Source organism: Syngnathus typhle, linkage group LG1 (assembly GCF_033458585.1).
Source record: "Syngnathus typhle isolate RoL2023-S1 ecotype Sweden linkage group LG1, RoL_Styp_1.0, whole genome shotgun sequence".
NCBI lineage: Eukaryota > Metazoa > Chordata > Actinopteri > Syngnathiformes > Syngnathidae > Syngnathus > Syngnathus typhle.
The window spans coordinates 9,015,284-9,038,676 of record NC_083738.1 but is presented as its reverse complement, the minus strand read 5'-3'; the positions used below and the strand labels follow the sequence as shown (position 1 = coordinate 9,038,676).

Below are 23,393 nucleotides of genomic sequence, written 5' to 3'. Positions count from 1 at the left end.
GTTGGCGTGAATAACCCCGGAGCTCTTTACTTTTAAATAAGCTCCAATAACATCCCAACCAATGACAGCATATTCTGTTCATTGTGTTGTTTTTCTCTTGCCCTTTCCTGCCTCCAGTAGTTTGTGTATCCGTGTGTGTGGGTGTGTGGGTGTGTATGCGTGTGTGTGTTCTTGAGTGAGTGGGGTGGAGCGAGCGAGCGCGCGTGAGAGAGAGAGAAAGAGAGAGAGAGAGAGAGAGAGAGCGTAATCTCATTTGTGATCCTCTGTCTTTGGAGAACAGAGACAATTTCACAATGAATTAGGAGGTGAGTCTCTAACTAGGTCACAGGCCAAGTGTGCACGTTAACACACACACATAGACGAACACTCTCATTACATGGTGTGTCCAACAGTGTGGAAGTGTCAAGTGAAGGAGTGTGGGAGCAGAAAAGTGGCAGGAAAAATGACCAAACTGTAAGAGAGAAAACAGAAATCAGAGAGAAAAAGAAACGTGTCGAGTAGCAAAGAAAAGGGAAAGGTACAAAGGGAAGTAAAATGTTGGCAGTCAAGGGACAATTAATGGATTTTGAGACCTTAACATACGCGGAGAGTGATCTGGTAGAGAATGTGTGTGTGTGTGTGCGTGTGTGTGCGTGCGTGTGTGTGTTTGTGTGCGTGTGTCTGTAATGTAATAGGCTTAAAATATTCCAATGAGATTTTAGAACATTTTGCTCTGTGCTGTAATCCCCTCTATGTCTGTCGCGCTATCGATAGATGCAGACAAACCATTATTTCAACACAGGCATTTTCATCAGTATTACATTTAGCTAGAATTTAGAATAGTTTACCAGTGCGCAGTTTTGTTCAACACTTCTGAAAAATGCATGACATTCTTTTTGGTTTGTTTCTTTTGTGATTTTAAATAGGTTATGGGTAGCGAGTGCATGGAACGGAGGAATAGAATTTCTGAGATCCTGGGTGAAAATGAGCTTGAATAAGTCAAGGACAACACGATTTAAAAAAAAAGTTCTTTCTATGCGGAAAATGACTAATATTTACAAGTTTAGCCCTGGCTTTAAGATTTTTATTCCTTCAGCTTTGTGTTGCATATTTGAACAGAACAAGAATGGGAGAGTGACTTTAAAAATGTATTTCAATACAGATAGGAGTTACCATTTTAAAACATGGAGTTAATCATTTAGTTCAAGTACCATAATATCAAAGAGACATATATCTGGAAATGTCCGATTTTTTATTGTTCATTGATATAGAAATTTACTAGAAATGTTGGATTTTTCAATGTTCATCGATATAAAAAAACTATTAATTTTGATAATATGCAAAAAAAACCCTATCACATCAATGTAATTGAATGATACAATCATAGTAACAGTATATAATGTTGTCGCAAATAAACCAAGAGAAGAATGCTTGTAGAAAATTTCTCACCGTGTCAAAGCAAAGGATAGATTATTGCAAACTCAGTGGGTAATTTCTCACTGCTAACCATGGCAGAAGTCTTTTAGGGTTAAGATTGGCTAACCCTAACCTTAACCCATTTAGTTCATGATTTAAATCTGTCCAATAACAAGGCATTCGCTAAAATCAATTTATTATGTGGCCAGTTTAAAGTGAAGTCAGTCATGATTATCATACGTGATAAAAACAGATCAATTAATGAAGATTTTGTGTATTAGCTGTGGTACCATCACTGTAAAACGGACATGGCAACAAAGTTAAGCATAACAACATTATCCAAAGTGGTATGTAACTGGTTCATTTGTTTTGTTTACAGTGTTTGAATAATATGCTGTGTCACATTTTAAAGTTGCAAGGCCAACGTTGCGCATGCAGCAGACTGTGTTCTTGCTCAGATTTTCAGCATCACTGACTAAATGCATGTGGCAAAGATTCGTAATGGTTTTATTTATCTTGTTCTAACTTGTTTTTATATGAAAAAATCTGTGGCAAAGATTCGTAATGCCACACACACAGTTTGGTTAACCATGAGCGCACAGTTTCTCATTGTGGCATTGATGCTTGGTGCAATCGGCGCACAGATGTATCTAACTCCCTCAGATGAGAATTTATATTTCTCATATAAAATATCATCAAGAAAAGTCAGCGCCCGTGGAAGACTCTCTCCGTAGCAATCCTCTTATGAGCCTTTATTGCACACAAAAAAAAGTCCTGAAACCCAGGTACACTGACCAGTCCAGACCATTTCAGTTGACATGATGGGTTCAACAGCAAAAATGTGGTGCTTTTATAACTGATTCATCCTGAACCTCAAAACATAACCTACTCCCAACCAAATTGTAAGTTTAGCATAAATTACCATGTTGATCTAGCCCGGTTTAAAGCGAGCCATCTTTGTAATGCTGAAGATCCTGGCTTCATTTGCAACACAATTTGCTAAGCCATTAATCTTGCTTCGTAGAATGCCCCTCTGATTTTATCCCCACTGAAGCTTAAGATAATTTGAGCAAAGTTGTTTCAGAAGTATGCATCGATTTTGTAGCCCTTCACACTACTCAGTAGCCAAAAAGACACCCTGGTTTATAGATATTTTGGGGAAAGACATTTTTTACAGCCCTGGAGTGCAAATCACAAAAAACAATCATAAAAAAAATATGTTGCAACATTTAAATAAAAATTAAAAAAAGAACACACGAATCACAAACGAATAAGCAAACAAGAAAAAAATAGAAAGAATAAAGCAAGGAAATTCAAAAAAAGAATTGCAAACAAAAACAAGCATACAAGAAAAATTAATTCCAAACAAAAAAAGCAAGCAAAAAAAAAAAAAAGCAAACAAGACAAAAGTGACGGACTTATTTCAGGGGCCCCAGTTATTCTCCCTTGTACTACAACAGTATTGAGCAAGCTTCTACAGTGTAGAACCCTTTGAAATTCCATGTTGTGTATTTTCTGGAGTTTGGCATTCTGGCAAATCAACAAACACTACTGCAAACACAAAAGATTAGCCCACTTCCTTGAGGCACAGCTGCTAATTAAACACTGAACGTGGATAAAGGAAATCAGGGGTAAGACTTACTGAACATATTCTTGATGCCAAACCTTGGGACTATTTTCAGTACACCATTCAAGCTGAAGTGTTCGAGGGAATAAACATCATAGCCGCCTGCTGATTTACAGACAGTCTTTTCTCCAATATTCTATTTAATATGAAAGCACAGTGAATAAACGCTGCTGCCAAAAGATGCACAACCAAGTAAAGATAAAACATGTTTAGTGTTGCTCCACACAAGCAGATGTCTTAGAGGCCGATTCATTCAAGTATAACATAATCAGAGAGGACTCAGGTGAAATCCTTGGCACTAGAATACAGGACAGAAGGAATGAGAGAATGTTTTGGTATCATGGTAAATTAATTTGGAAGATTTACGCAAATGTCCCCAATCTGCGAACACACACGCACTTGACCCAGGACAATTTAAGATTGATCTATTGGAACATGAGTTAGATTTAATGTCCGGGTGATATGAGTTCTATCTGGAATATTATCTAGATTAATTTCTATAAATTGCAATAGATGAATCAAGGGAAATCACATTCAGAACATAATCAGATATGGATCACAACATGAAACACAAATCAATCAATCTCTCAAAGTTCTTCCCTAAATTGCATACACACGTGGGTTCTCAATTTCTCAATTGTTGAGCAATACATTTAAAGGTTTCTGCTGTCTGCAGCTGGGTGGGATGTTTGGAATGTGCTCATGCAGGAGGGGAGGATAGGTCTGAGACCCCACCCAGGCAGAACTTTGAATCGTGAGATTGTGATTATTGCTACATTGATTTTTTTATTTTATTTATCGAGCATTTGTCAAGTGCAAGATTAAAACAAATATTTCAAAGTATTGTATTGTGTAACAGAATAAATTACAACTCTCAAACAACAGTTTGACCTAGCTTTTCTGTAGCTATTGATGTACAGCAATATCAAAATATATGATTAAAATGAACCCCAAAAGCAAACGAAAATGGAAAACATACAAACAAAAAATGAATTGAATGAATGAAAACTCCTCCTACTAAGACAAAAACAAGGTGACAATATGAAAAATTACTTAATAATTATGCTTAGTCATCCACAACCTGACAAGCACTGCACAAGTAGTGGGAAACACTTGACACATAGGACGTCATTATTGACAGTTATAGCAGAAAGATGAAGTTCCACTAAAATGTACGTCTGTCACATTTTGTAGAGAAAAAGCAGAGGGTTCCGTTTTAAGTCAAAGAATTTTGTTGAAAAAACTCAAATTGCACATGCCCAAACAAAACAAACACTCAATCGCAGGCACTGCAATCCTTATCCCATCACTTTGACTAAACTGCAGATGGAAGTCGGATGTTACTGCCAACTCGGTCTTATGTCCACAGGCAATGAAGATTGCACTACATATGTTTCATTCGGGAATGTGATGAAGGCACAAAATACAACTACTACATAATTTGAGCCAGTGCGATTTCAAAAAAGAGCTTTGCATGACTTACCGAATTTCATAATGCTAATATGTTACTGAGTATCTGCATCTCTCCAATATTGGATGCTGCAGTTTGAGATTGCAGGATGACATTTGTACGTGTAGTGTGAGGTCATGACCCATTATCAGCACCAAAGGACCGATTTCCATGGATTTGACATGACATGACAACGGTAGCCAAAGGCTACATGGCTTGTCTATATTGTATCAGGACACTAAGCGCACCCTCCCAACTGTGAGGCGGACGTGCTACCCAGTGCCCACCTAGCCGCCTGCCCCTGAAATAATTGTATAAAAAATATTTTAGTCAAACTAGGCAAAATAATTAAGTGACCAACTGTAAATTAGGCTCTCAATCGAGCAATTCATTAATTCCACATTAACTAATGTGTAATATATGCAACATTTTTATATTTCTCACCCTGATTATTCCGTTTGAATAGAATACAATAGAATTGAATAGAATAGAAAAAGAGACCTATGCTTTTCACACTTACCAGCATTGTTTTGAAACTCTCCTTGCATACATCTTTCTTTTGAACCTACATCTGTCCATGAATGGTCTGTGTCCTACCTGTGACTTTGAGCTGTGTTGTCCTCCGTACCAGTCTGGATCCATACTGCAACTCACAAGTGTAATTCCCCCCATCTTCCTCCTCCACCTCAGGGATCCAGATGTGTGTATTATTGCCGATAATTGAACTTCTCCATTCAACCCGCTCACACTCCTGACAGGGCACACATTCGATAGGTTAAACAGAAAAAGAAGGGTGCGTTACTCTCATCTCAGCTGTGTTTATTTGACTTACCTTGTACCAGGTCATTTGAGGTTGTTTGTATGGAGCCAAATAATCATCGATATCACGACATGTGATCATTTTGCTATGGGTAACCTCAGCTTTCGCCAGATAGCGGATATTGCTGCTGAAGCATTTCCCCTCATCGCTCTCCTCTACAGTCATAGACATAGACACCTTCATGCAGTATGTAGAGTTCCTAAAAACACAACAGACATCAAGAGCTAATGATGATGATGAAACTCAGGCTTGACACTCAAACATTGTGCTGGAATTGATCACTTTTCCTTGGCAGCGTGCCATCTGACTTTTTGGCAAGAGATGGGGTAAACCGTGGATTTGGTCTTAGTCAGCTGGCATATGTCAGATTGGATTGGTGCAGCATCTGCAGTGATACAGATTCTACATTGGTCTTTCATGGTTTCGGGATCTGAGTCAACCTACATTCATAAACCCATCTTTTGTCACAAGCTATGGGTCATGACCAGAAGAACAAGATAATGGACGCAAATGGAAAAAATTAGTTGATGACTCAGATTTTCATGAGTAGGGAAACATTTCATCATCTGCTTGGCTCTTTGTCTAGAGCTGCAGCTCCTCGGAATCAAGAGAAACTAACCATATTGAAAGTGGATTTCTATTGGTTGGCAGCTCTTCGATGGGCTTTTTTCACCTTTTTCGCCTTTTTATCTTGCTTATTTCACTGCCATTTACAACTGCATTTGTCTATCACGTTTTTCAACGGGGATGGGTAGAGGAGCATCTGATGTTACTCCACTGTAAATTTCAAACTTAAAAACATCTTTACTGATCCACCAGGAGAACACATAAATGCAAAATTTAAATAAAGTATGAGATCATTGTGTGCAACCCTTTATTCTACTGCTAATTATAAAAGAACGGGAAAAGGCAGAATCATTATTTTCTTAATGAAATGAGAGATTCTATTCTTTCATTAGTGGTTTGGTATTTATATAATCATCATCATTGATCACAATATCCTGTGGGTCTTGAAGATTTCAAAATGTAAGATGTCTGGCAGTGTTTAATAAAGTTGTATAATATCAAAGTGGTAGCATAATCAATCTAATATGGCTTACCATTCCCTCCAACATCAATTTTAACATTACATTCGCATCGTTTTAGATTAAAAAGAAGATCAATTCTAAAATGAACAAATAGCCAAGCATAGACAACATTGGATGAGATACTTTACTATTTTCAAGGCAAATTTACCAAGTCAGCAACACTTAGGTAGCTAAAACTGGACTAAAAAAAACAAACAAATCACTTTTTGTGAATCCGCAGTACCAGCAAGCTCTGCAGTAGCATACAGTCACTGACTGTTCATTGATAATGTGTTATTTTGTACAGGCAGTGTGTAATATAGTTACAGGGCTGTTGTTTCTAGCCTTGTATTAAGTGATTACTACTTTTGGTGTAAAACTATTTTGACTTCTGCTGACATCCTGAAACATTGCTATAGTGTACACTGCATGTTTCAATGGCTTGCTTATAGTATCACAAAATGTGTAGGGAACATGCACGTTCCCTGCTAATTTCACGGATGGTTGTTCGTATTTGTGTGCCCTGCGATTGGTTGGCAACCAGTTCAGGGTGTCCCCAGCCTCCTGCTAGATGTCGGCTGGCATATGCTTCAGCACGCCCGCGACCCCCATTGGGACAAGCGGTACAGATAATGCATGGATGGATGGATGGATGGATGGATGGATGGATGGATGGATGGATGGATGGATGGATGGATGGATGGATGGATGGATGGATGGATGGATGGATGGATGGATGGATGGATGGAAAAAGTATAGTGTTCAATACAGTGCGCAGTAACTCACAACCAATGTATCAAACGATTCAATGTATTACTGTTTCCCTAGAAAATTGTGCAAAGTCAAGCTATGATCTGTACGATGCAACACATTGTTGGTTGTCCAAACCTCACAAGGTAATTGTTTTGTTTCTGTGTGAGTGAGAGAGACAGAGAAAAGAGTGTGCGTGTGAGTGTGTGCACGCATGCGTGTGAGTGTTGTGCAGAGTTCACCTCCAGTCACAAAAGCCCTCATTGATCTCTGTTATTTTCGCTTCGCGCACACACACACAAGGATTTTTCTAGTCAGCGACCTAAACAGGACCACTGAGCATTAAAAAGGAGAATGAAAAGCCTTTCATCCATCTATCCCTCAGTTTGTGTCCTCTTCATCAATCCGTCTATACCCTGCAGCATCTTGTTTTCTCCTCCAGTGATTCACTTACCTTTACCAGCATGCACCTCTGATTTTTTCTCTCTGTTTTCAAAAACACTATCATCTGTGAAACTTGTTGAGCTCTATGCAGATAATGGCAAAATGTGCTGTCTCGTTTTTTTTTCCCCCAATGTATTGTACTCAAACTATCACGCAAATTGACTTTGGACGCTATGACCCAGTCTTCAGACTTGCTTAGCTCTGATTTTATCACATTGTGTAAATGGCTTAAGATGGATAATTTAATGTCACAGCATAAGTATGCATGCAATTAAAAATATCAGCTCCTCCCTCGCAACAGGCTTAAAATGTAAGAATAAAAAACGTATGGCGGAACATTAGTCACACTTCACATATACCGTAATTTTCAGACTATAAGTCGCGTTTTTTTTCATAGTTTGTGTGGGATGGCGACTTATACTCAGGAGCGACTTATATATGTTTTTTTTCACAATTTTTTTTTTTTTCTTAACTCCTCGTTTGTGTTTGTCACGTTAGCATACCGTATTGTTTAGCCTGTTGTTGCTCGTTCATGTCTGTTCTTGGTGTTGGATTTTGTCGAATAAATTGCCCCCCAAAATGCGATTTATACTCCGGAGCGAGTTATATACATGTATGTTTTTTTTTCACTTCTTATACTCCGGACCGACTTATAGTCCGAAAATTACGGAAGTAAACATATCCTGGAGCATTGATGGTATTTGCATGTTTACGATCCGCACTGAATTACAAGGCACAAAAAAGCTTTGATTAAAATAGCTTCTTTTATTTATTGTGTTCTGATCGTGTGTCATGGTTTTGCTTGTGCTCATCTAAACCCAAATTGTTTTTGTTTGTCACCAAACAGTGACAATGGCCATTGGATGTCTTGCAATACGCGATTAAACATTAAACATTGCGTCAGAAGCATATGTTGCGCAAGCTTGAATGTGAATTGTAAAACTGACGCAAAGGGTATGGATAAAGCAGTCCGTGGCGGAAATAAACTTGAGGACACCTGATAAGAAAACATTCTAAATTGTATACAGGGCTTGCTCACTGGGGTCACAAAACAGAGAACAATTTGTTAATGGTGGTTTGGGAGATGGGCGAGAGATTTTTTTTTTCTTTTGCAAAGGAGGCAATGAGCGTAAGGTGGAACGGAAATTAAAAGAGAACAGCTTGAGGGACGTGTGGGGTGAAATAAAGACATCAAAGGCTATATCACAAGAAGGAGAGCAGAGGAGGGGAATGTGAACAAAACAATTGCTCATCCTTCAATAGATTTGATGCCCTGCCCAATGTCAACCTAATGTTGCTATGCTTTGTCTTGCCAACACCTTCTTCTGAACAGTGCAACCTCCATCATTATAATCAGCCATCATCTTCATCTCTTCGACACATTACATAGGTCCTACCAGACTGCTACTGAGAGTACTTACGCTACACTTCTCCACAACAATATGAATCTCATTAATAATTAAGAACAATAATTACAGAGAAGAGCAGTGGAAGCCCACTCATGTAAAGTGACTAAACTGGAATTTAAAAAAAAAAAAAAAACTTCGGGTGATTAAAATGTGGTGGTAAACTGAAGTTGTTTGTCCCATCTTCTCCTTGAATATACGATCATTTGTCAGTTTCACCAATTTTAATCATAAATAAATGATGAACATGTTCAAATTATATGAATGCAAATTATTTTTTTTGTGCAGTTCTGACTACTTGGCTCTGTGCTGCTGTATTGTACTGGCTGTACCTCTCCACTTTGTCTTCAACTTGAGTCTACATCATGAAAGACGTCTGCTCTTGTGGAAAAGTATGTGTACAATATCACCCCTGTTCCCTAAAGCCACAGATCTATAGAACTCAGTGACGAATGCTCAGTTGCCTTGACTTTCCACATCATAAATTACCTAACAGCAATTGTTACATCACCTCAGACCCTTTATCCATGTGAGAATAATCTTACTGAAAAATAAGAATAGAATAATCTTTGATTTACCAAGCACATTCGACATTTAGCACCTCCTGCTGAGGATCAAATTGATTGGATTAGGCGTGAAGTCACACCTAGTCAGATGTATTAGATGACTTCATATGATGTTAGGCTGAGAAATAGCACCTTAAAGACACACACACACGGACGCACGCACCCATGCACACACTATACATGTATATTTAGTGGCCCCTTAGACAGAGAGTTGTTCAAAATGTTCCTGCTTGTATCATTTTCACAATTCCCTTAAAATGTTGCTTTTATTCCCACCACATAGATGGCTCATGTGAAGGGATGGCGAACTACAAACATCAAAAGTTTTGTACATAATTTTATGTGAATGTGTTCCTAAATAAACTTAATATACCGTATTGGCCTGAATATAAGACGGTGTTTTTTGCTTTGAAATGAGACTGAAAAAGTGGAGGTCGTCTTACATTTGGGGTCTGTCACAAAGAAGAAAAAGAAAAATAGCAGTAGCACGAAGAAGAAAAATAAAAAATAGCAGTAAGAAAGAAAAGAGAAGAAAATAAGAGAAAAGATAACAGAAAATGGAGAAACTGTAGGTTTATTTACAGTTCAAACACGAGAAGCCATTCATTTACAAATGTGATTGCACTTTAGTTTACATAATTAAATGTTCAGATATTAAGATGTGATAGACAGTTTTTGCATGATTTGAATGAGGCAAAACAACATGCTTTTTCTCTCGAATATATTGTTATAATCATTTGTTTCAGATGTACTGTAATTGTTTTCTGTATAAAAATTCAATTTGGTGTTCAAAAAGTCTTTTTTTCAAACTTCAAAAGTCTTGAAAAAGAGGCGGTTGTTTTATAATCTTGCTTGGGGAGTGGGGAACCTGTTCAAATATGCTACACTTGCTGAAAACCCAACAAGACAGAAAAAGTAAATTGATGGCCATACTGGGAGCAAAATAAAAGATGCCTCGCTTTGATATGATCACTGCGCTTGTGGATTGGACCCAGCACCTACAAGTTTAGAGACTATCACTCTACAACTGAGCCACGTGAAAAAGTCATTAGGCAGTCAGGAATCGCCATTGGGGAGAAAAGGTTGATGCTATGAATCTAAAATTGGGAGGGGGTACTTATTCTCACGGGTTGACTTAGAGTACTAGGGCTGCTGTTAGAATTAGTACCCCCTGTAACTTTGCTTGGGGAGGGGGGAATCTATTAAAATTTGTTACACAAGGTTGCGGACAACCTGTTGACAATCATTGGCCTAAAATGTAAAATGAATGAATCCCCACATTATCTTGTAATCCGCCGTATCAACTTGTCAATAAATCAAGTGTCCTCCTTGCAATTACCTTTCACTGATCAGGCCAGACTGCTGCAGGGTGCATTGAGTTATGGTGCTAATAGAGGGGGATGTATCCTGGCCAGCAGGCAGCGTGTTTATACCTGGATGGAGCTGCAGATTAATTTGACTATCAATCTAACTAACAGGCAGCAAGGGGGAGGATGACACTTGCGCACACTGAGGCATCTACACAGAAAAGCACATATGCTTCAACTACAGTATATTATATTGGACGATTTTATGAATTGCATTTTCAATTATATGAGTCAGTGATTGTCCTCTACTGTTTTCATTCTAGCAAGACAATCAATAAACAGACAATTTATTGAGATGAAATGATGGGTGTTGTTTTACTCCCAGTGGATGTCAATAGAGTCGGTTATTCTTAAAATGTGTTGTTACGGTACGGTGGTGATCGCCCCTCTCCAATCTATGCAGACGGTTTATGGCAGTCATCCATTTTTACCAATTGTGTTGTTGGCATCCGTCTGTCTCAAGAGACAATGGTAGCGCCACAGGGCATGGAATCACTGGAGTAAAGTACAGCGTCTTGAGTGGCTCAGCAGTCCGATTCTAGCATGACAGTCTCTCCCACAAGCCGGACATACGAATTGAGTTGGTCGCTCTTGGGCCTGAGCTTCCTGTCTCTGTTTCCTGCGTTCACGCTTGCTTTCCAAATGCTGGATTATTTTTTCCTCGCCTTTCCTGACTCCTTCATGAATGACTTGGCGCCAGGACTTACGATCCATCGCTTGAAGTTCCCAATTTTTCGTGTCGATACCTGTAAGGACCATGTCTCTTTTACACGCATCCTTAAAGCGCAGCATTGGACGACCCCTCAGGTGATGTCCTGAAGTGAGCTCAACGTAGAGTAAATCTTTTGGGATCCTTCCATCGTTCATGCGGCGCATCTCATTCGTCGTTGACAAAGCAGGAGATGCATACTGAGGGAACCAGCCTTTTCCAGCACCGAAGTGTTCGTGACGCGCTCTTGCCAAGTGATGTCCAGAATCCGACGTAGACACCGGATGTGAAACCTTTCCAGTCGGTCCTCTTGGCGAGCATAGGTGGTCCATGACTCACTACCGTACAGCAATGTTCCGAGGACGCAAGCCAGGTACACTTTGAGCTTTTGGTTACCCCATACTCGCTTGTGAAGCTGAGCCATAATGCCTGAGGCTTTGCCTATGCGCTTTGAGATTTCAGCAATCGCTGGCGACTGTTGAGCCCAGGTAGACATATTCATCCACAACCTCAAGCTGACTGTTTTCGACACTGATTGACGGTGGTACCTGTATGTTCTGACCCATGACTTTGGTCTTGGTGATGTTCATCGACAATCCAAATGCTTTCCAAGCATTAGTAAAACTGTCCATCAATTGTTGAAGATCACTCTCTGTGTGTGCGACTAAGGCTGCATCATCTGCAAACAACAGTTCCCGTACTAAAAAGGTGCGGACCTTGGATTTACTCTTTAGGCGAGATAGGTTGAACAACTTTCCGTCGCTCCTAGTATAAAGATAGACGCCTTCTTCAGAATGACTGAATGCCAACTTGAGCATTTGTGAAAAGAATATTCCAAATAATGTTGGAGCCAGAGTACACCCCTGTTTCACCCCATTCTTTGTGGTGAATGGTTCCGATGATGTGCCGTTGAAGTTAAGTTTTTACCAATATTTACCAATAATATATCATTTTATATATATGTATATATACGTATATATATATATATATATATACACGTATATATGTATATATATATACACACTTGAACAGCAACACCTACTGTCCTTCATGTTTGATAAATGCATTTCAACAAGCGCTCATTAAATTTAAGATCCGCAATAGACCTAGTAAAGTGTGACAACGCACAGTAGACCGCTAAGTAAACATTTAAGGAAAAAAAAGAAAATGCAGCAGCACTGCTGCAACATTGACATGGTTTATGTCCATATCATTCGATTCTCCACTTCATCATTTACAGCCAAGGCCAACAATTGCTGGTAGTGCAAAAAGTGTTACGTCCTTCATGTAATGAGGTGGAAAGCAAGGCTTTGAAATTTGGGCCTGAGAATTGGCATGCAGCATATTTAATCCCTGCAGGGACTCAGAGACGCCTTTCCACCGTAGATTTTTATTATTCATACAGGTATTGCGGTGAGGAGGCTTAAATATCAGCATTAAAAATATTGGCCATAGCTAGTCATAGAAAATAACCTCAGAGGTTTAAAAAGTTAGGATGTTGACTACAAATACTTCATCTATGGATTTGAACTGATTGTTAAGTTTCCTTTAAAGTTAAAGTTAAAAAGACTGGCTTTGGACATTCCATTTGCATAGTTATGCTCAAGCCACAAACAACTTGTTTTCACATGTTAAGTGGACTTTGACGACTTTAATTGAAAAGATAATAAAACAAAAGGAAATAATTTCCACTCTCCTTTTAATGATGGAGAATACTTTCTCACAAGTATGTAGGACTACTTTTGAATATTGTGGAAACCAAATGAATTGCCTCATTATAAACACCGCAGTCTCTGTAACTGTAGACCTCACTGCAGGTGGTCTTCATCTCTGCACTTTTTTGTCTTCAAGCCTTCCTCCATATCACCCTACCTTAGATGGTACAGTATTTCACAACACCTTAAAAAGCAATGAAGTTGAATGCAATAAAATCCTTTTTTTCTCCCTTTTCTCAAAAGCATGGCTCAAGCTCTCAAGCGGGCATGAATTGGCACGTGGCCCAAACTGGCATGAGAAGGGTTCTGACTCAGTGGCTGCCAAGTCATAGAGGACTGCCAAAGACACTTCAAATGACCGCTCCCCACTTCTCTCCTCTATTGCCTCTTCCACTATCATTGTGTGGACTTGTGCCTGCTTGCTGGCTTTATTGTTAAAAAATCTGATGAAGAGAAAGGTTAAATATTTATCTGGCATCACAAAACACTCTTGTGACTATGTGTGAGTTTCTTTTGTGCAAAGTGTAATTATCCCGTACCGGAAGACAGGTGGTTCTGCTTACTAGAAATACCACAGGGGAGCGGCTGAGATAGAAGAAGGCTACAAAGGAGCAAACGTCCCCAAGAAACAGATGGCAAACATAAATCAGCTGTTCATCTGAATTCATTGTTAAAAGCTAAATGGCAAAACAGGTTCATGCAATTAGAAGTGAGAATGACCACTGACATTTTAGAAGAGAAACATCATTTAACTTCAGACATTTAAACAATTTTACACTTCCTTTCCAATATTGTGGAAACCCTGATCTCAACTCCATCAAACACCTTTAGTAACTAAAGATTATGGGCCAGGCCCATAATCACGGATATCGAACCTGCCAAATGTTCTTCTAGATATGGACAGACATTGGGAGAGCAACTCCAATTTGTTTTCATGTATGATCCGTAGAACATAATTTCACTCAGACTCAATCCATGAAAAACTCTAAGGGTTTTTTGGTTCATGTTGGCAACCAAAACCGCTGGGTGGCAATTTGTAACTGAATGGACAGATGGCACTACTCCATAAATGCAGGCATAACAATCATCCTCAAATGGAAAGAAATTCACATAAAATGTTAAAATGTGGATTAGAGTAAAACTTTGTTTCCACTGTCAAATGGGTATTATAGTTTGAATACAGACAATACTTCTGTGACACTATGATGAGATTTCATTGTTTCTGCCTTCTGCTTATGTGAGAGACCAGATCATTACAATAGAATAGAATTTATTTTTAAAACATAGCACTCATTTTCAGTTATTTTGCTTTTGTTGACTTGAAGCAGCAGGATTCCGGTTCTTGTGCTCCCAGCGTCTATGTAACCAGGACAAATCATGCCTTTTATTACATTATATAAAATGCAGCAGGATATCCTTAAGGGACTTTCTACCATCAAGTCAGTTGCAGAGGCAAACTGTGTTGAATGAATGTGTGTGAAATGTAAAACGGAAAAGTGGAGGGGATCTATCCTGATATATCCTATTGACATTTAGCACATCAGTTGTGATATGCTTTAATGCTATAATATAATAGTTTATTTTTATTTTCTTTAGAAAAACAAACACAACACAGTCACCCCTATAGATAATTTAGAGCCGTTAATTAGTTGAACATGCATGTTTTGGTATTATGGAGGAAGCCTTAGCACCTGAAAAAAAACTGGTCCAAGCACCTTACAAACGTCATACAAGGCCAAAGGTGATATTTAAACCCAGAACACCTGAGGTAGGTGTGCTAATCATTAGGACTCCTGGGCGTATCAATATCAATCATTATTGAATACAATCAGTGTTATGTTCATTATTCCGCGATATGAGCATTATGGCACTTGAAGCCTATCCATGTGAAAATCATTACATTTTTTGAGACTCTCATTTAATTGTTATTTCTTTATTCTACAAACAGTTACTGAAAATAATTACTATATTTGGTATAAAATGTATAAAACAAAGTATAAAAATAGTATGTTCCTACCTGAAGCAGTGACAAAATGTGTTTTCCTCCAGGGCCCATGCCATAAACCCCAACAACGTTTCTTGGAAATCTCTCTACTAAAGCTTTGATTTTAGCAAAGGTAGTAACGAACACATCATTTCGTATTACTGGAAACCAAATGGCTTAATTCTGTTTCTTTTTTCCATGTCAACACATTATACTGGTGTGAAATATGGGCTTTATCATTTTTTTTATTTTATCCATGTCAATAGATTATATTGCTGTGGAATATGGGCTTTAATTTTGAGGGATTTTAATCATCATGGGGGTTCATTTTGTACTGAATGTCAATCTTTGGAAGTTCTAAAAATTCAGTGGTAAAATTTCAGTTTTCATTCACTTTTGCCAAAAATCAAATTTGTTTACAGCAGCAAAGTAACAGTTGAAAATGATTATCCAGCTCAGTTAAAAATCGGCTCAGCAACCTCGGCTTACCCCAAAACACAGCCAAGTCGCCTAAACCAAAGTCCGCTATCCAACGTTTTCTAGTTTGCTAGGCTGGTACTTTTCAACACAGGAAAAAAAAACCATGTTGTTGTCTTTTGTTACTTTTTGAGAATGGATAATGAACAAATGAAGTCTCTCATGTAAATTGTTCCACATTATCAAGCGCTCAATACATGACTGATTATTTTGTTTACCAGAATACTAAGAGAAGGTATTTATTTTTCAGATAGGCCCTCAAAAATGGTCTCTGGACCCTGTCTGAGGTAATTGGACTCATAAAACTTAGGCTATTCTCTTTTGGCTGCTCTTTGGAAAAAAAATACTCATTCTCTCCCGTATTTACTTTGGTATTATTTTCCTATGTTAATGTTAGGCTCAATTTCCACTGTGTTACCTCATCTAAGACAGTATGTACCCTGACTGAGGAGCTCAGACGTTTGAACGAAATTAGTGTTTCATTTTTTTTCACTCACTCTCTCTCTCTCTCCCTTCCTCACTGACTCTCCGCAAAATCCAATCTTCCCTATACATCTTGACATTTGAATTTTTTTTTCATATTACTCTCTTACATTATGAGTTTGTCTTTTTATCTCCCACATTTCTCACTTCTCTCCAAAAATTCATTGCGTTTCACCCTCTGTCTTGTATGAACCTTTTTCGCTGAAGCTCAGGTCTCAAAAAACATTTTCCACTCCCCTGAGAAGGATTCCAACTAACTGCTTGTTCGCCTGAGCACCTTTGGCTTTGTAATAGAGTCTTCAGATTGTTCCTTTTTGTCTGGATATCTGCCCTGACACACACAGGCACACCCAGACCAACACACACTGCAATTCAGAGATTACCTTCCTACTGAGGCACACATTTGCAAACTGACTGCATGGTATGAACATTTATTAGGCTGTTTTCAAATCCATGACATTTTGATTTGCTTGATCTGAAGAAAGTTGATAAAAGACAGAATTTGACACCAGCTAATCAATTGGACATGAACATATAAAGCCTTATTCTCCCGTTTGTGCTTATGTCCTTGGACACTTGTTACAATTTTCCTCTATGAAAATTATCCTAGCCAGACGTCTAACACATCCACCGCATGACAATGTTAGCCAAGTTTTGTCATTCCAATTGAAGATCTCTGGTCAACTGTTCAAATGTGACAAACTATTCATATCTGGTAAATACTGTACGTTTAATCAGAACAATGAGATGCCTACTTTTTGTCATATGATTTCTCGAGATGAAGGCTCGGTTGTCTGTTCAGCACAGTGGTTGCAATTTGTTTACATGTTATCAAAGCAACAGCTCGGTTGAAGTTGCCATGGGTTCAAGTGCATGAATGTCACTGTAAACTTATGTCATTACAGCACATGCATTGACAAGACACATCCAGGCTATTCCAATTGAAAACATCTACATGACTTCTTATCGGATTAGCAAAAAGAACAGACCACCCATGTGGATCTGATTGCGGCTGTTCACTTGCTTGTGCGAGTGTCACTCCCGCGAAATATCAGAAAGAGGGTGGGCTATTACTCATTTGAATAAGGGGGAAAAAAAAACTTTTTTCATTTCCTAAGCAACAATGGACAACATAGTAATCGCAGCTGCTATACTGTTATCATCCCTTAAATCCTGCCAACTACGGGACCACAGAGAAGCACACAGCTGCTCGTGAATTTCGCAGCATTCTTGCCGTGAATGTCTCCAGCTTGCAATCTAAGGGTGTTGCATTCTCCGTGATTGTTTGGTACACTGGTTTGGTACCATCGTGGGGTGCTTGAATTTCCATGATCTCTGGCACACATAGGAGGAAAAATACTGAGGTCGAGGGTAGAATGTTCACAAGGCTTGATTTGAGAAGGAATGCCCGCATTTTACGGTTGTGCCACTCAGAGAACTTATCTGGCATGAAGGTATGTAAATGACGGACTTAAGTCGTTGGGTGCCGCTGCCCAGCCAGAAAAACACATTTCACATACTGTACATGAGCAACAAGAACATTGAAGGTAAGTAATTTATTGAAGAAGTGAGTGAGTGAGTGAGTGAGTGAGTGAGTGAGTGAGTGAGTGAGTGAGTGAGTGAGTGAGTGAATGAGAAAAGAGAGAGAAAGAGAGAGAGGAGGGGGGAGTAAGACAGTGTTAATAACAGACCCTCAGACAATGACAGTCACCAGGCCCTAATTAGGTTGTCATGCTGAGAGTGCAGGGAACGAGAAAGGGGGTTTGGGGGGGGGGGGGGCTTATTAAGGAGGATAGGTGTCAGACTCTGGCAGGAACGGGAGGTAGGCGGAGAGTGAGGAAGGGAGCGATGGTGTGAAGGGGAATTTGGTGCAAACAGGCAGAGCTAGAGAAATGCAGGAAGGAAGATGCACTGGATGGGAAAAAAGGGAGAGATCTGCGGATGATAGGAAGATGGAGGCAGCTGGTGAGATAAAGAAAAGAAGCTTCTGTGTGGAAGAAAGAAAAGCGGAGTTGGAGGGGGGGATGGCAAAGAGGCTGAAAAATGCAAAGTGCTACGACTACGCCAATTCACCTGATGTTCATTCTATGACAAGTTCAAATTGAACAGAGATAACTTAGTGTTGTTTGTCAATGTTAATAGTTGAAATGATTGCTTTTCAACCACTGTTATAAGGAGGAAGATATGAAATCAGTTGCACAAACGAACATCTGCATTCCATAACTTATTGGATGTTACTCTTATGAGGAGCAGTATTATTATTTTTTTATACTTGGTGATTAGCAAAAAATATCTATTATTGTAACTTAAAAACTTGCAGACACCTCAATTGCCAACCATATTTATCAAAGAGGTATTGATAACTTTACTTGAAGACAGACACGCATATTTGGCAAGAATATCACAAAGTGATGACACCAATGTCAATTTCCATCTGTGATGTTTCACCCAAGAGAACTGATAAGTGTTTCTGAGCCCATGTTGATGTATGTTACCTTAGTACACAAGTGTAGAAACCATTATCTTCCATTTCAGCAGACCTGAACCAGATGGAATCGTCTTCTTTACTCAGCCTATGGCCTGAGAAGATGATGGGTTCCTGAAGGGTGCAGAGTAAATGCATTGTAGGAAGGTAATGGGAAAACGGTTGTATTTATCGATTCAAGGAGCCTTAAATTTTTTGTGCATTTTTGTGCACCCTTGGTAATAAATGTCTTTCTAAAAAGTAATTACAGCTAAGTACAATGAAAAAAAAAAAACTGGTGTAATTTGTCTTGTTTTACATCATTGTTTTCTCTTATGGTTTTATCCGTTTACCAAACCAACATATCAACATTGATCTACAGATACAACGGCCGTTGAAACTTTAACATAATAAAATGATAGTTGGAAAAGTAATATACACTACCGTTCAAAGGTTTGGAGTCACAAAATTGTTTGGGTGACCCCAAACTTTTGAACGGTAGTGTATATATTTATCTAGATAATTATTTATAGATTATATATATAATCTTCTGTGTAAAAAAATCTTATAATATATATGTATACTTATATTCATAGATTATATATAATCTCATACAAATATAAGATATAATTTATAAAATTTAATTCATAATATCTTATTATAATAAAATTTCACTACCGTTCAAAAGTTTGGGGTCACCCAAACAATTTTGTGACCCCAAACTTTTGAACGGTAGTGTATAGTATGCTAAACAACATGACTCGAATGTATGGTTAGATCAATATCCAATGTTTTGGCTTCTGTAGGTTAGGAATGAACATTTGAGCCAATTATCTAATCAACAAGTTGCCTTACCGATTTGTTCTTATAAATCACAGAAAAAAAATTAATAAGCTTCAGTAGAGATTGGATCCCTTATACTTTTATTACCTGTAATATCCATTCACTCCAGAAAAAAAAAGTCAAACAGTAAATCTACCTCAGCATCCCCTTTGTTCTTGTACCAGATGAGACGCAGTTTGGCGTTGGTGGCCATGGTGTAGTTGGTCCGGATATAACTGTAGAACAAGGCACATTTCACCCTTACTGGCTCGCCGGCCAGAACATGGTACTCCTTAAGATCCACCGACCAGTCGATGCACCCATCAACTGAGGAAAGAGAGAAAGAGAATACCACATTGTTCATCCAGTGACAGACACACTGGTCATGTGAGAGGAGCGATTGAATAAAAAAGATTTTTGGTGTCAAAATGTTCTTCAATCTGCTCTTGTAAAATTTGCAGCAACAATGTGAGGATCAGACTTGGTCAGACGCCACGAATCAAAAACAAGGTGCAGTAGCAAAAACTACGTAGATGTAGTGCATGGAATTCTCTTCAATATTTTCTTTTCTTTCTTCACTTCTCAGGCTAATGTGATCACATGTTTTTCTTAGTCTTGGGCTAAGTCAGATGCTTTCTGTTTAAAACGTGGGGCACAGGTACTTGCTGCGAGGCCTTGAATTAAATCTGTCCTGCCCAGAAGAGATAAAGCTTCTGAACAGTCACCCACCCCAAAATACCTCATCTGCTTCATATCCTTATTGTCCCCATCCTCTTTGTTGACTGGCCACAGCCAAATTGCGTACACAAGGGGCACAATGCAAAGCAGCTGTCTGTATTTCCTTACAAATGTCTCGTGATTGATGAGCAACCAAATGTCGGCCCGTTGGATTATGTTATGCAAGTCAGTTTAAGTAAAACTGGGACATTGAAAAAAAAAACACCACCAATAAGACATTGCGAAAGAGAAAAACAGAAAACACAATTTAAAACACAATTTATAGCCTTTAAAGCCCCATCGTGACAACGAGAGAGACAGAATGATTCATTTGATTGATGCTGCAGTGACATTTGCATGCTTCCATTGACACTTCTTGGAAAAGCAGAATGAGCTGCTTTCTTCAAATTGGTTACACTGCTCAATATTAGAAGCCATTAACAATTCTTGTGAAAACGCTGAGTTATTTTTCTTTTCAATATTTACCAACATAAAGCATTACCCATTGCAGTAACGATGCTGTTCAATGTCAACGTAATTCCGCATGTATATTTGGCTCGTACTTCGTTCAGTGAAATGTATATGCAGTTAAGTCATTGCCAATGATTTAAAGACTTCATTTGTTTAAGACTGTGGAAGATATTTAAGACCCCACACTTAATTGGCTACATTTATAGATTTAGCAATAAGCATTAAGTCAGGGGAGATTTAGAATAGTCTTGCACACACTCATACACGCAGTTTAATAGGAGTCATTCAATCTTTGAATCCCTTTTAACCAGCTCAGTGGCCTAGTGGTAGTGTCCGCCCTGAGACTGGAAGGTTGTGGGTTCAAACCCCGGCCGGGTCATACCAAAGACTATAAAAAATGGGACACATTGCCTCCCCGCTTGGCACTCAGCATTAAGGGGTGGAATTGGGGGGTTAGATCACCAAATGATTCCCGAGCGCGGCACCACTGCTGCTCAATGCTCCCCTCTCACCCAGGGGATGGATCAAAATCACACGGGGATGGGTTAAATGCAAAGGACAAATTTCACCACACCCAGATGTATGTGTGTGATGATCATTGGGACTTTAACTTTAACTTAACTTTTCACTGAACGCTGCTGCATACGATCCCAACCTACAGGCAGAAATTAAAAACTTCACTGTGAGGAAATGGACAGTGGACAATGGACAGAAATGACAGCACCGATTGGGGTGTTTTTGAAGCTGCAACTTCAGACCTGCATGAACTCACCGATACTGTGACATCATACATCAGCTTTTGTGAAGACTTGTGTGTGCAGACTAAGACCTTCTGCACGTACAACCACAACAAACCGTGGTTTACACCAAACTTCAGGATGCTGCGCAAAGCCAAGGAGGAGGCCTACAGGAGTAAGGACCGGGACCTTTTCAGGCAGGCCAAGAACACACTGAACCGAGAGATCAGGAAAGCCAAGAGGTGCTATGGGGAGAGCCTGGAGAGACACCTCTCTGCCAATCCTGATTCTTCAACAGTGTGGAAAGGCCTGCAGAGCCTCACGGGCTTTAAGAAACCAACCCCCTAGCGGAGACAACAGAAGTCCAGGCCGTAGCGATGGTAGGAGTAGTGCCCCAGACCTGTCACCCTGACATCTGTGGTCATGAAATCCTTTGAGAGGCTAGTGTTGAGCCACCTGAAGGACATCACGACCCCCTGGGCAAACAGGTTGGTGAACGATGCGGTCAACATCCTGCACCACCTAGACACCCCTAGAAACGTACGCCAGGATCCTGTTTGTGGACTTCAGCTCGGCGTTCAACACCATCGCTCCCGACATCCTCCACCAGAAGCTCATCCACCTCGCGGTGCCTGCTTCCACCTGTCAGCGGTCACCAGCTTCCTGACCAACAGGAGACAGCATGTGAGGCTGGGGATCATCACATCCAACACCCAGACCACCAGCACAGGGGTGCGTCCTCTCCCCACTGCTCTTCTCTCTCTACACCAACGATTGCTCCTCAAGCAACAGACAGGAGGTGGAGCGGCTGGTCCACTGGGGCAGCCAAAACCACCTGGAGCTGAACCCGCTCAAGATCGTGGAGATGATAGGAGACTTCAGGAGAGACCCTTCACCACTTCCACCCCTCACTATCCTCAGTAATGCTATTCCCTCCACAGACACCTTCAAGTTTCTGGGATCCACAATCTCTTGGGACCTGAAATGGACCGGCCACATAGACTCTGTCCGGAAGAAGGCCCAGCAGAGGCTGTACTTTCCGAAACAGCGGAGGAAGTTCAACTTGCCACAGGAGCTGCTGAAGACCTTCTACACTGCCATCATCCAGTCTATCCTCTGCACCTCCATCACTGTCTAACCCTTCTCACCCAGGTCACAGTCTGTTCAAACTACTCCCCTCCGGACGGCGTTACAGAGCGCTGTACGCCAAAACCAGCAGACACAGACACAGCTTCTTTCCCCAGGCTGTCGCTCTGTTGAACTCACACCACTCATTGAATCTCAGAGACATCATTGGGAAATAATATCCTGTTCTTGCCACTAAAATGTTGTTAGTCACCTGAATGTTGTTAGTCACTTAAATGTTGTACAGAGGTTGAGATCAACCGGAGTCAAATTTCTTGTTTGGCATGCACAAACTTGGCCAATAAAGCTGATTCTGATTCTGATGAGACTCTGTAGAGCAGTGGTGTCCAAACTACGGCCCGCGGGCCAGTTTTTATTTGACGTCCCATTAGCAATTTTTCGGGGATAATGGTCAGGTAACCAAAAAAAGGGACAAATTCTGAAAATCAAGAAGTCCTTGTGTTAATTGGCATTAGGGATAATGCTAATTAAGCATTATAGCTGTAAAGTAAACCAATTATTATTATAATAATTATTTAGGGTTAGGGGTGCGAGAACTGGTTGGTGAATTGAATGGGGTGCGAACAAGGAAAAAAGTTAAGAACCACTGGTTTAGTGTGTACGTGATATTTTAATTCCTATTTTGTTATTATTCTTTCTATATGTGATTGTTAGTTCTTGAAATAACTTTGTTTAAATCAATTCCCGTATGTTACATTGCCTGGAATCTCCACTCCAGACATTCTGGGTGGCGTCGGTACTGGTCCTTGTGTTTCTATGTCTCTTTTTTGCGATTA

General features: G+C 39.6%; 1 protein-coding gene across 2 annotated transcripts in view; it reads right to left on the bottom strand.

Annotated features, from left to right (window-relative positions):
• Positions 1 to 23,393, bottom strand: part of il1rapl2 (interleukin 1 receptor accessory protein-like 2) — a 214,271-nt gene that overhangs the window by 63,703 nt on the left and 127,175 nt on the right. For both annotated transcript variants that reach the window (XM_061291097.1, XM_061291089.1), the window contains exons 3-6: positions 19,704 to 19,873; positions 18,756 to 18,859; positions 5,305 to 5,491; positions 5,070 to 5,223 (exon numbers count right to left, since the gene is read on the bottom strand). In XM_061291097.1, coding sequence (XP_061147081.1) covers positions 5,070 to 5,223; positions 5,305 to 5,491; positions 18,756 to 18,859; positions 19,704 to 19,873 — 615 coding nt within the window. The remainder of the gene's footprint in view (positions 1 to 5,069; positions 5,224 to 5,304; positions 5,492 to 18,755; positions 18,860 to 19,703; positions 19,874 to 23,393) is intronic.